This window comes from Plecotus auritus (genome assembly GCF_963455305.1).
Source record: "Plecotus auritus genome assembly, chromosome: 2".
Taxonomy (NCBI): Eukaryota; Metazoa; Chordata; class Mammalia; order Chiroptera; family Vespertilionidae; genus Plecotus; species Plecotus auritus.
The window spans coordinates 45,025,993-45,040,527 of NC_137771.1; the positions used below are offsets into that span (position 1 = coordinate 45,025,993).

At 41.2% G+C, this 14,535-nt stretch overlaps 1 protein-coding gene across 1 annotated transcript in view; it reads left to right on the top strand.

The window, feature by feature from the left end:
* PATJ (PATJ crumbs cell polarity complex component) overlaps positions 1-14,535 on the top strand; it is a 342,671-nt gene that overhangs the window by 265,355 nt on the left and 62,781 nt on the right. Inside the window, exon 35 of the mRNA XM_080656343.1 lies at positions 713-846. Coding sequence (XP_080512469.1) covers positions 713-846 — 134 coding nt within the window. The remainder of the gene's footprint in view (positions 1-712; positions 847-14,535) is intronic.

Genomic DNA, 14,535 nt, shown 5'->3' on the forward strand with positions numbered 1-14,535 from the left:
GAGCATGGACCTATAAACCAGCAGATCACTGTTCAATTACTGGTCAGGGCACATGCCTGGGTTGTAGGCTCCATCCCCACTAGAGGGCTTACAGGAGGCAGCCAATCAATGATTCTCCCTCATTATTGATGTTTCTCTCTCTCCATCTCCCTTCCTCTCTGAAATCAATAAAAACATATATTAAAAAATCTTTTCTTAGCAAATAAATTTTTCTCTCCTAGTTTTTAGAAAAAAACACACAAAAAACCCCGGTCTAAAACAATGGTTTCAAAAAGTAAATCTTTATAAAAGAGCAATAATACATACTTTTAACAAGCTTTTCATTTATGGAGTCAGCAATTAATTCTTGAATTGTGTTTACATAACACTTTTTTTTTTACTATGTAAACATTTGGGGTCATTTTTAGGTAATTGGGTTTGCTTGTTTTTTTCGTTTACATCATAGTTTATGGTGTATTTAAGATTGAAATTTTTCAAGCTAACATGGATGATTTGGGAAGGGGGTTAGCTATTGCTTTAATCTCAAAAGTGTCATAGGAATGTCATGTTTCCTCTCTGGGTGAATGGGCAGGAATGACCCAGCCTTTTCCTCCGTGGTGCTTGGCAGAAAAAGAGTGAAATGATAAGCACATGCAATGCGTGTCCTCTACAAGTGTGCGGGCGGAGCTTCGCCTCCTGCCTGCTGGTTACTCCATGTTCACTCCATCTGCAGGTGGTTTCCAGGCTCCTCTGTCAGTGGACCCTGCCACGTGTCCCATTGTCCCCGGCCAGGAGATGATTATAGAAATATCCAAGGGACATTCAGGGCTTGGCCTCAGCATTGTGGGAGGAAGAGACACACCCTTGGTAAGTTTCTACATGTGAAATGTGGCCATGTGTCACTTTATGGAAGAGTTTGTTTTTTATGGTATGGGAAAAGTCTATAATTGTAAAAGGATATGTATCCATATTCTGGGCAGCTTTCAAATGTTTCACAGTGTTTAATAGTCAGGATTTCCTCCATCTAAGATACTGAATATTTTTATAAATGCTTATTAGATCAACTACATCGTAGCAGCAGTTAGGACTATTATAACAATTTTTAGGGTGGTGCCTGGATATACGAAATGTAAATATAGGTATGAACTGTTGCTATTATCATCATCATTATTATTTAATGGAATGCTAGATAAAAGTATACATCAATTCTAGCCCAGCAATTTAGCTTTGCTTTATTCTCACCATGGTCTCATCTACTCATAATTTTTTTTAAACTGGTCTAGAATGTTAGTTTTTGCTTGGATGATAGATCTTTGATTATTTAGTACCTTTTGATTGTCACTAATCAATAGTGCCATTAAAATGTAAAACATCATGGGTTTTTATTTCCTCAAAATGTGATTAATCAATGCGTGTATATTTGAATAAGTAATGTATTCACAAAGTTAAATTGACCCAAAAGGATATGAAGTGAAAAATAAATATCTCTCCTGTCCTTTTGCCCTAGGCTTGCCCTCTACCCCACCCCCAGCTCCAACTAGGGCCTCTCCTTAGAGACAATCACTCTTATTAATGTACTAGATGCCCAGTACATGAAATTCGTGCATGGGGAAGGGGGGTCCCCTCAGCCTAGCCTGCACCCTCTCCAATCAGGCACCCCTTGGGGGATGTCCGACTGCCGGTTTTGGTCAATCCCTGGGATCGGGCCGAAACCAGCAGTCAGACATCCCTCTCACAATCTGGGACCACTGGCTCCTAACTGCTCACCTGTCTGCCTGCCTGATTGCCCCTAACTGCCTCTGCCTGCCAGCCTGATCGCCCCCAACTTCCCATTCCCCCCCCCCCCCCCGCTGGCCTGGTCATCCCTTAGTGCCCCCCTGCCGGCCTGGTTGCCCCCAACTGCCCTCCTGTCAGCCTGGTCACCCCCAACTGCCCCCCCCCACTGGCCTGGTCACCCCTCACTGCACCCTCTGCCAACCTGGTCACCCCCATCTTCACCCCTCTGCAGGCCTGGTTGCCCCTCACTGCCCCCCTGCTGGCCTAGTCACCCCATTCAGCCTGCTGTTCATTTGTTTGGTCATCCCTCGCTAATCCCCCTGCCAGCCTTGTTGCCCCACACAGCCTGCTGATCAGTTGTTACTGTGAGGGTGTCGAGACCAATTTGCATATTACCCTTTTATTAGTATAGATATGTGTGTTTTTTTTAATGAATATTTTGATATTTCTGTTACCTATTTTATTTAGTAAGGAATAAATTGTATATGCCAGATTTACAGATAAAATAACTATAATATGGTTAATAATTTTGGCAGGAATATAATGTTTCTGTATTAGTACTATCAAGGGGTGAGAAGGTCCTATTCTGTTTTTCTGTAACAGCTATTAGCCCCCTAAAGCACTAGGCAACCCAAACACACTATATGCTACAGAAACCTGGGTCTTAATGCCATGCCCATGTTTCCTGGTCATGGTCCTTCTCTCTCCTGCTATTAGGCCTGACCTAGAGAATACCGATGTTCTGTTCCATCCTACTAGTGAAGCACCTGAGCCTGATGTGCTCAGAGGCTGGTGTTTATTAAAAGACTAGAGGCCCAGTGCATGAAATCCGTGCACAGGTAGGGTCCCTAGGCCTTGGTCAGTGATCAGGGCCAATCTGTGGGATGATCGGGGGGCCCCCCACTGGCACCCGCCTTTGCTGGCCTGGGGCCTGCGGGCTGGGGGCAGCTCCTGTGTTGAGCGTCTGCCCCCTGGTGGTCAGTGCACGTCATAGTGACCGGTCGTTCCGCCGTTCAGTCAATTTGAATATTAGGCTTTTATTATATAGGATTTCATCTTCCGTTTGATGAAAGCTTGCTAAAAGCTGTTCTCCAGAGTTGAGGATAACTTATTTCCTGAATGATCTCCGTTTGCCTCTGCAGGCAGGAACTGCTGCGTGTGGCTTCCTGTATATCCTACACTGCTTTTCCATCAGCATGGATGGAAGCAGAAACAACTAATTTAACGAGCTCAACAGCCAGTTTTAGCTCCCAGCCCTTTCATGGGTCTTTGCCTTCTTATGGCTGCCGAACTTTTCTACATTTCTCATTGTTTGGCTTGGAATGCTCTCTATTCATGTTCTGTTATTGAGGAAAGGGATAAACTCTTCCTTAAGTTTCCCTTTAAGTGACTTGATCTAGGCTATATTTTTTCATGGTATTTTTTAGTAAGGCCTCCTAATTATATGGGATCTGGTCTTTGAGCTATTCATAGAAACACTTTGACCATCCCTCCAACCAGCTCCTAATATGGACAGGAAGTAACACACCATCAACATAGCAGCAAAGCAGACCCCATTATCTGCTTATGCAATCCAGCATCTCAGACCTGCTCCCCTCCCCTCAAATTGCTCTCTTTCTGCCCTCTTCCCTCCCCACTACCCTCACCAAGATTCTTTACCTTCTATAGGATGTCATGCCCAGCTTCTTCAGCTTCTATGGCCTCTCCTCTGCTGATCTCCGAGCTGATGGTTGACTGTTCATTTCTCTATGAGCTCTCAGTTATATTTCCTCTCTACCATTTATCAGCTGGGACAGGTTCCTTAACCTCTCAGAGTTCATTTCCTGATCCATGATCTATTAATGGGGAATCTGTAATCTGAGTGGCTGGGAAGATCAATGAGATGACCAGTATATGGTGCTTAGCCAGGTGCCCAGCACATAGTAAGCAATTGCACTTGACGTGTGTCTTCTCCAAGCCTCAGTTTCCACGCTTAATAATCCTCACCCACTGGGTTGTGGTGAGGATCAGAGACTTTATAAACAGTAGAAAAGTATGTGTATGTATTACCAAGGCCATTGGGGTGGTATTCAGAAACTACTGGTTGATCCTGAACATTGGATGTATCTTCCTTCCAGGGCCTGTTTTCTCATTTTCCTAAAGAGATGTTTCTGAATGTTTAATCATTACATTTGTATCAATAAAGCTACATTTGAAAGAATCAAATGTAGAAAATAGTGTAGTGTATTCTTTCATAAGCAAAAAGGAACCTTTTTATTTATTGCAAATGTAAGTCTCTTTATACTGCTTAAAATAAGGCAGAACTAGGTTTCCCATCGGAAATTGGAAGGCTTGAGTCAGCATGTCTGGCCTAGCTGAATGAGTTTGTTATCTGATATACACTGAGTGGCCAGATTATTATGACCACCCCATCAGTACTTTGTTGGGCCACCTTTTGCCTTCAATACTGCGGCGATTCTTCTTGGCATTGACTCCACGAGATGTTGAAAGGTGATGCGAGGAATCTGACACCATGCCTGATGAATAGCACTGTCCAGTTCTGTGAGATTTGATGGTTGTGGAACCAGTTGCCTGATGGCTCTTTTAACTTCATCCCACAATGCTCAATTGGATTGAGATCTGGTGATTGTGGGGGCCACCTAAGCAAGGTAAAGTCTCCCTCATGTTCTTGAAACCACTCCTGCCCAATAAGAGCACTGTGGCCTGGTGCATTGTCTTGTTGGAAGAAGCCATCTCCATTGGGATACACCATCAACATGATAGGATGACCTTGATCAGCAACAATACTTAGGTATGTTGTGCTATTCAGACGTTGTTCCACACAAATTAAAGGGCCCAAATCATGCCAGGAAAACATGCCCCAAACCATAACACTGCCCCCACCAGCTTGAAGGGTTTTACTCATGCATGTGGGGTGCATGCTTTCATGCTGTTTCCGCGAAATTCTCACTCTGCCATCTGCATGATGCAACTGGAAACGTGATTCATCGGACCACATGACTTTTTTCCAATGCTCGACTGTCCATTCCTTGTGTTCCTGTGCGAATTGGAGACGTTTTATCTTGGTAACTGCAGACAGCAAAGGTGTTCAAACAGGCCTTCACCTTCCATATCCCATAGGATGCAGTGTACGGCTAATTTGCCTACAAACGTCAGGTGATCATAATAATCTGGCCACTCAGTGTATATATTTTTTGCTTTTATTGTTATTAATACTACTTTGCCTGGTGTGGGCTGGTTAGAAAACCTAAATAAGATGTGCCCATGCTGTCCGTGGGTCTTTAATATCGCATACATTTGTGCTACTGGCTGCCAGGCTGCGGGCTTCTGCTGCTGCCCTTCCCCTCCTGCATCCTGGGTGTGAGGCTGTTTGTTAAATACTATGCTCCGCTTCTCTTGCCCCCACGAAGCTGCCAAAAATTTCCTTCAGAGCATCTTGAGGTCCATAATATACAGTATATTCCTGCCTTTTGAGACTGTAAATCCCATTGTCCTTGGGAGGATAAGCACCACTTAAAAATGAGAAATGGGACACAGCTTTTACTTCCTAACCTCGGGTACCTCATCAAATCTGTAAGTTAGACTCACTGTAATACCTAGGCATGTCATTTTGGTGAGGCTGAACAGCACGGGGTAGAAAATGCACTAACAAATAAAACCATTGTTTATCACAGTGAAGATCTTTCTTTTTCCTCCTCCAAATTTTAGCATGGAACATGCAGCTTAATCAACACTCCAGATCACATGATCCAGTCAGATCCTGGGAGGGCATCCAGCCAGCAGGACGTTAGCAGGGCGAGATGAGACCGTAGGAAAGGAAACTGTGGACAATGTTGACACTCACTCTCAAAAGTGCCTTTGCACTTGCCCTTGCACGTTTGATTATGTGGCACATCCTTGCTTCAGCTCCGGTGCCGGGAAAGAGCACGTTTTGCGTGCCCGTGACCCTTCTTAAGCATCTGCTCCAACCTTCCCAATTAGGGTTTCTATTCCCTCTTTGTTGTTTGTCCAACAGATATTTTTGCTGTCTTGAGTGGAATTAAGCCTCTGGGACTTGATCTTGACACCACATCAGTCCTATCTGCTATAAATAGTGTCTCTGGAGCCGAGACAGATGGTTTCCGAGATCACAGAGGGAGATCTCATTTAGCATCCCAATGTATTTGCAGAAGGTCATCTAAATAGACCTTTTAAAATACCAAGATAATGATGAGGGTGAGCCTCCGGCAGGGTTTATGAGCACACCTGGACCCAATCCTCCACGACAAACCCTGCCTCTGTTGTTTTAATCTTCTGATGTGCTCCAAGGTCTGCTTTTGGTGAATATGGCTCTTCGGTGATAGGTTGCATATGTTTGCTCAAAGGTTGCCCTTTGCTCAGTGCTAAGAATACAAAATTGAGTGAAAAACCCTGTCTTCAAAGAGCTCACACATTCATTCAAGTTGATTCTACTGCTTTAATGTTTCTGGTGTAATATAGGGAATCAACCAATGAAAAATCATAATAGGGACTATTAAAACAGGACTTCCTCTGGAAAGTACAAAAACATAGAGCTTAGTACGCACTTTATAGATTTAATTAATGTAGGCTAGTTTTTATATGTGTCTCGTAAGCCAGTGTCTTAGTCCATTTGGGCTGCTATAACAAAATACCACAGACTGGGTGGCTTATAAACAACAGAAATTTATTTCTCACAGATCTGGAGGCTGAAGTCCAAGATCAGGGTGCCAGCATGGTTGATTGAAGGTCTCTGGGTTACAGGCTTCTCGTATCCTCTCCTGGTGAAAGGATCAAGGGAGCTCTGTGGGGCCTCTTTTTTAAGGCACAGATCCCACTCATGAGGGCTTTGCCTCGTGACCTAATCCCCTTCCAAAATCCCTTCCTCCTAATACCATCTATCACATGGGATTTCAACTTGTGAGTTTGAGGGGGAGACACAGCCAGGAAACCAGATCGACATGTTGCATAAAAGAGATAGTATATCAATTCATATTTTTATTTCCTTCCACCCATCCTTTCACCCTGTCTTCCCCTCCCTCCCTCTCTTTGGTCTTGGAATGGTAATTTGCATGAAATCTTGCAGCTCAGAGGACTTGGCATATTCTGCCAAAGACCAAGGACTCGTACCTCTTACGATGATTGCGCCATTTCCTCATACCTCTCCCCAAAAGCCCTCAATGCCCTCTTCTCAGACATGTTTGCTTGCTGATTAGGTGTTTTTTCTCCATTGTCCTCTGCCTTGGGAATTCTAGAGAAGAGAAGAAAAAAACTTTAAAAATTAATCTTTTATCTTAGAGTTTTAGCAGACTTGAACTGTTCTTGGGACTGAACAGTGAGGTGGAGAAAGAACGAAGAAAGTTTCTTCAGGATCCTCACTCTGTTCCCTTTGTCTGGGTACCATTTCCAAAGGTCCTAAACTGTAGACAATGTGTTCTATCAGCCCTCTCAGGCAGCACAGCAGAGTAATGATGCTGGCCCTGTGGCCTCACAACCCCAGATCTTTAACTGGGAGCCCTTGGACAAGTAATTTAACTCTTCTAAGTCTGCTTCTTCCTTCATAAAATAGTGATGGTGACAAAATATACCTCTTAAGGTTGGATGTGGGTTAATAAAAATAAAGAATATAAAGAAAAAAATAATATAAATGACTTTTCCCAGTGCTTGTCTATATAGAGTTATTAGTTATTGTCATTGTCATTATTATTATTATTATTATTATTATTATTATTATTATACAGCCATATTAAAGTAGATTCTTAGCTCCCTTCATCCGTGTGTCTTTGGTATGTTTCTTGTACTGTGATAAATATGACTTTGTTTCTGATAATTAGACATTTGGGGTTTTTTTAGCATGAAAGTTTTATAAAGTGACTCAGGAACTATTAATAATTCTCACAGCATTTTATTCTCACAGCAACCCAATAAGAAAGGTTTATCCCTTTGGGAAAGCAGTGTTCCCATTTTACAGATGAGGAAACTGAGGCACAAATTTAGTTAGGTCATTTCTCTGGTGGCATAATACTAGCATTTGGTCCAGTTGGGGTTTCCTCAGACAGTCTGATTCCAAAGCTACACTATTTGTGTCCCTTTTCTAGCGCTATAATATGTGTCATCAGTCTTCTGTAAAAGGGAGTTATCCATCTCCCCCACCAGACCCTGCGCCTTAAGAACAGGCCTGTTTTATTTTATTTTGCATCCTTAGTACCCCATATAGTGCCTGATACACTTAAAAACATGACTCTCTGTCCAGCCTCATTGTACCACTCTGAATTCCAGCCCTGCTGGCCTTATTCAGTTCCTTTTATGGGTCTTGCTCCCACCTAATGCCAGGCTTTTGCATATGCTATTAGATCTGTAGGGAGTGCTTCTCTGATCAATTTTAACTGTAGCTAAAGTACCCTACTCATTTCTGGACGTGATTCTGCGGTTAACAAGAACGTTGTTGAAATCACAGCATTTGAGAAAGAATGGAACAGACTGGAAGAAGGAAGACCAAAGGGACAATGCACATCAAGGCTACCTTGATCAATTCAGGTGCTCCCAAGAGGACTCATTGAAAAACAAATCTCACATGACTATGAGGAAGGACTTTCTGAAGGTTAGCTGACCAAAGGTGCCTGGGACAGTGAGTGCCCCATCTTGAGAAATATTTTGATAAAGGCAGGCAGCTACTCTCCAAGGATATTATTATTGTTAGGTTTTGTTTTTTAATCAGGAAGGAACATTTATAACTTTTGTCAAAATGATAGTATAAGAAAATTCATTCTCTCTTTTATTCCTGTCTCACAAATTCCTTTAAACTGCAAAACCTTGTTTTGTGTGTGTGTGTGTGCGTGCGTTTTTTTTGTTTGTTTGTTTGTTTGTTTTTACTAGAGAATAAGGCATAATCATTGTTTTTGTTTTGTTTTGTGTTATGGATGATAGTAATTGTTATTACTTTTAGAAAGGTGGGTTTAAAAATATAAGCCCTAGCCCTAGCTGGTTTGTCTCAGTGGATAGAGCGTTGGCCTGCGGACTGAAGGGTCCTAGGTTCGATTCCGTCAAGGGAACATGCCCGGGTTGCAGGCTCGGTCCCCAGTAGGGGGCCTGCAGAAGGCAACTGATCAATGATTCTCTCTCATCATTGATGTATTACCTCTCTCTCTCCCTCTCCCTTCCTCTCTGAAATCAGTAAAAAAATATATATTTTTTAAATAAGCCCTAGTTGCTATACTTTTATTGTTCTTATGGGTCTGGAGATAAGCTTGTCCCTTTGTAAGAGGAAAACAATTAGATTAGGGTATTTGTATTCTTTTTATAGTCTTGGTACCATCCCATTATAAATTAGGCCAATGGATTCCCAGGATAGATTTTAACATTTCGATATTCTTAATATCAAAAAGGCATGGGATGTCAGATGCAACATGTTGTCATTTCTTTCCAAGTTTCAAACCTGTATTTTTTTCACCACCTGATTTAGTACTATTGTAACTCATTCTTATTAAACAGAAGTTCTGTAGGGCAGATACATTAGCAGGAGGCATCAAGGTAGATGGACTCTCCCATTTCAATACTATATGTCAAAGTTCATCCACCTAGAAATTGAAATGAAGAATACAGTATCTGTCCTTTAGCCATACCCATATGTCAGGTTCTCATTTAACCCTTCACTATTGTAAATGCTCTTGACCATGTAAATGTAGGACTGCATCAATTGAAACTACTAGATAGTTTTTTAAAGTAAGCAGAATAGAAAGCTATTTTACATTTGATTAAGTGTTTTATTTTGCTATTCCCCTTCAAATGAACTTTGCACAGTCTATTTCATAAGGAGTGTGGTTTGCTTTGGCTTGTAATCTCCCGAAGCCAGGCTCCTTTTATCGTTATTGCTTAAGTCATATATTTTTACACAAAACATCTTATTACCTTAGTTTTATTTTAAAATCAAAGTGAAGTTTGCAAAAAGTCTATGAATCACACTGAAAGAATGTTAATGAATAATACCTCTGAATTTCCAGATTTGGACATTTCTGATCTTAAAGAATATGACTGTAAGCAAAAATATTATGCAAGCTGAGTAAAATTTAGATAAATAAGGACCAGATGTAACTATACGGACTTATAAACTGTAAGGCAAATATTGTTCCATTTCCTTAAAATAAATCTATATTTCAGTATGAAAAATTATATTCATATTGATGAGTCTCAATTTTTTGTTAAATCAGACTTGGCAAGGGAACTCCATTTTAAGTAAATATAAAACAGGTTTTTGTAAGCTTGACTGAGGAAGCTTTTCAGAGTCTGAAAATGGGTAACGTTCTTTATATATTCACAACAATTCTCTTTTTTTAAACAATTCTTATATTAGCTGTTACATTGCTGTGGTTTTTATTTCACATTTTAGTTATCTGTAAATAGTGTGTAAGAGTTTGCAGTCTTGCATTGGAGTTTCAAGATACCTTACACAGTCCATTGCTTTAAAACAAAACACACACACACACAGAATGGTGTCATTGCTTCTTGTGTAACTGATCATTTAATTATTTTTATGTCAAACAAGCCACTATATCTATTGCTGGCTTAATGCTTATTTATGTTGTCTCTAGTTTATTTCCTGAGGATATTTCAGTATTGCAAACTAGTAGGTACTGAGCATTGTGATCCATTTTCTTTTTCTTTGAAGGTTTGGTAGGTCCATATCTTCCTACCTCCAAGCATATATAGAACAGATGAATATATTGAGATTAGAATATACAGACTATCTTTTGTTCCTTTTGTGACATAGTTCTGTGGAATTAAGTGAAGTCTTGACATGTTCTGAGATTTGTAGAGCATCTGTGTGGTGAACCCTAATTTATTAGTTAGAGTCTGATAGATAAGTTTCTTTGACTCTTGCTGGCTTCCATTGTATAGCTACAGCCCCTTCAGGTTTTCTGTTGTTTGTTTTTGTTTTTATGTTAATCCTCACCCAAGAATATTTTTCCATTGATTTTTTAGAGAGAGTGGAAAGGAGGGGGAGAAACAGAGAGAAACATCAGTGTGAGAGAGACACATCGATTGGTTACCTCCCACACAAGCCTCGACCAGGGCCCAGAGATAGAGCCTGCAACTGAGGTATGTGCCCTGGACTGGAATTGAACCCAGGAGCAGGCCCCTTTTCCAGTGTATATGGGGACTGCCTCAGCGCTCTTCCTTCCAAAAAGCAGCAGCAAGCTTCCCCAAGGGTGGAGCAGGTGAGAGACTGAGGCATAGCAGCACCTGCATGGCACCGTGGCTGTGGCCCGTGGCCCTGCCCAACCTGATGTGCTCACAGGGTCCCACCCTGATCTGCCTCGTGCCTTTCTGTGCTTCTGCACCCAGAGCTCGTCCTGGGCTCGGCTTCAGATGTTCCTGGCTTTGGGAGTGGGCAGACCAGAGCCACCACCATTCGGAAAAACCTTTGCTTATGAAGACCCATAAAACCAACCAACACAAAAGTGTGCTTGACTTTATAAATAGAGATGTTCAGGCATTTGAATAATGGTGCTTGATGTGAAATACATTTTCTTATTAAAATATGAGATGAAATTTTAAAAGTAAAACAACTGTCTTCACTTTTTTTAAAACACTTAAATAATTGGCAAAGCCTATTTCATAAGAGCAATTCACATGCAAAAATACTGATGGCAGTACTCGCAAAGGGCCTCACATTGTCTAGACAAATATAAACTTGGAACGTCTCAGATTTGGAATAAGTGAAATCCTTTTATTAGCAGCAGGAAAAGGGCACCAAGTGTTAGTCTTGGTTCAGAAACCTCAGTTCTTGAGTTCTGGGTGAGAGAAGAATTCAGAACCAAGACTCAGATTATAACAGAAAGTTTATTTAGAAAGCCACAGAGGTGGGAGAAGTGAGCTGCAGAAGAAATGGGCTCAGAACACAAGTTTCAGCAAAGGAAGGGCCCTTGGGGCTTAAGAGAGAAAGAGAGAGAGAAAAACTGTTGTATAAGTTGGGCTAAGAATGGGAGCTAGGAGGCCAGGTATTATAATTGTGGAATGTTCCAAGTTTGTCCTGTGTTCTTCTCTGTGTCGCATCCTTATAACTCAATCTCTCTCTCCCCTTCTCTCCCTCTCCCCCTTCTCTCCCTTCCTTCCTCTCTCCCTCCTTCTGCCTTCCTCTTTCCATCACTCCCTCTCTTCCAACTTCTCCCCCTTGAAATTATTTTCATCTTTGTAATGTTAGACACCTTGGCTCTGATGCTTAAAGCTTCTTGTCCATTAAAAAAAAAAAACCACTAATTCTCATCCTTGGGTTAATAAGGCACTGCCTACTGTGGCGAGGACAATGGGGAACTGCCGTTGTTGACGTGAGTCCTGCCGTCTCTATTATCGATAGCATTTGTCTGCATTTCTACCTTTATCCCCTTGCATATTAGGCTCCTAAGTTTTGTTGTACTGAAGTATCACCAAAGAAAAGCACCAGTAGGAAGTACAGCCAATTCTCAGTATTCACCATAATTATGTTCTATAAAGTTGCAGCAAACACTGAATTGCTGAATACTCACCCACTGCTTCTAAGGAAATACGGAATTAGATTCCTCTGAGCCTCTGGTCACAACATTTTAGTTGTATTATGGGTGTTTCTGTTGAAAGATGCCTTACTTAAGATATATTGTTGATCACTGCCATTGAACTCAAGGCCAAAGCAGGTCAGCTAACACATGTATTTCTCCATAAAGCACATCACAGCTTTCTCGCCCTTAGGAACATCAGACCGCACTTTAGCCGTGTCGTCGGGGCCATTTTAAACAATTAAATCACAAACAAAAATGCAAAGCAACTGGCACTAGAAAGACCACAGGAGGATGCTTACAGTATGAGCACTGAAACAAGAAGCCGAATGTCACCTTGTTCTACCTTAGCTGGGAACGAGTGAATCTAGCTACTCAAAATTGTCACCACTCTGTGATATGTCCACGAATGACCACAAAAATACCAAGAGCATTCATTTAAGAGTGTAGGTGAATTTACAAATACAGAAACCATGAACAATGAAGACTTAACTTAAATCAGAAAAAAATATATATCCAGAAACAGGATTCTTGTAGGCTGGCATAGATTTTGGAGCCATTTCAAATGGTCCCTTGGACTTAGCCCTGAGCAGTCATGACTTGAGAAAGAATAACCTAAAATATCCTTATCACATAATCTCTCTTGAAAAGAAGCAATTAGTTATATTCTGGGTTCACCATGATAATAAGAAAATTCAAAATTAAAATATGGACCACAGCTGGTATATTCTTCTTTAGAATCATGAATTTTGACCTCTGTGACACATATGTATTCCTTTATGTACCAAATATGCCCCTTAAACCTTAGATATATTGGTATTTGGACCCCTCATTAGCAAATATTCAACATCTATTTGCCTGACACTTTGCTTGACATAATATACATAATCTCATTTCATCCTCAAACCCTGCAAGATAGGATTTATTTGTTGCACTTTACAGAGAAAGGAACATTGGTTTGGAGAAGTTAAATAACTTAATAGAAGTATCACAAAGCTATAAGTGGCAGAGCTAAAGTCTGAACATGGGTTTATGTGGCTATAACCAGGACTCTTCCCATCATACATTGCTGCTTCCATTGTTTACAGGCTGGAAAATTCATCTAGCTGACCTGATAGAGTCTGTAGTAGATTAAAATGGACCACAAATTCTATGATGCTCTTTCCTGATTCATTGAAATTGAGTAGGTGCATTGACTTGCTTTGGCCAATAGTAGTGAAAGTGGCATTGTGTGACTTTCATGCCTTGGCCTGGAACTTAGCTCTTGTCCTGAAATACTGCCATCTTGCAAACAAGCTTGGACTGGCTTCCTGGTGGATGACACACCATAGAGAGAGAGCACATTCCACCTAAGGCCCAGCCAACCTGACTGCACACTCATGTGAGAGCCCAAATGACACAACATGGAGCAGAAGAACTGCCCAACTGAGCCCAGCCCAAACTTTCAACGGACAGAATTATGAACAGCCCCAGCCAGTTTGGCTCACTTGATAGAGCGTGGACCTGTGGACTGAAAGGTCCCAGGTTCGATTCTGGTCAAGGGCATATTCCTCAGTTGCAGGCTTCTCCCCAGCTTGAGCCCTACCTATGTGGCATGTGCAGGAAGCAATCAATCAATGTGTTTCTCTCACATCGATATTTCTGTCTTTTTCTCTCCCACTCTCTCTAAAAATCAATGGAAAAATATCCTCAGGTGAGGATTAAAAAGAAAAAGAAGAATAATTAAGAACAAACAAATGGTTTGTTTTTTATTTAAGTCAGTAAGTTTTGCAGCAAAAGATAACTCATACAAAGTCTGACTCAGCCCCCTATCTTACTGAACCCTCTTAGCTTATGAGAGTTGGGATTTTTCTGGGTTGCCATTTAGAAGGAAGTCTTATTCCTAGGCATGGCCTAACTGTCTGTGTAACTCAATGGCTTTCTCTACTTCACTTTGCACAAAGTATGAGTCCATAGTGGTCTAAAATTTTAGAATTGGAATGACTTTAGAAGTCACATAATTCAACTCTGTGTTTTACTGATTATATTAAGGATCATCAACAAAGTGGTTCATGCAGAACCACTTGCAAAGTTGGTTACCTGCAGAGCTGTCAGAAAATTTAACTCCTCGCATCCCTAGTCCTTGGGTCCTGCTTCCACACTTTACTTCCCTTTTTCTTTCTTTTTCTCAAATTACATTCTAATCCTATATAATAAAACCCTAACATGCAAATCGACCGAACAGCAAAACAACTAGTCGCTATGACACGCACTG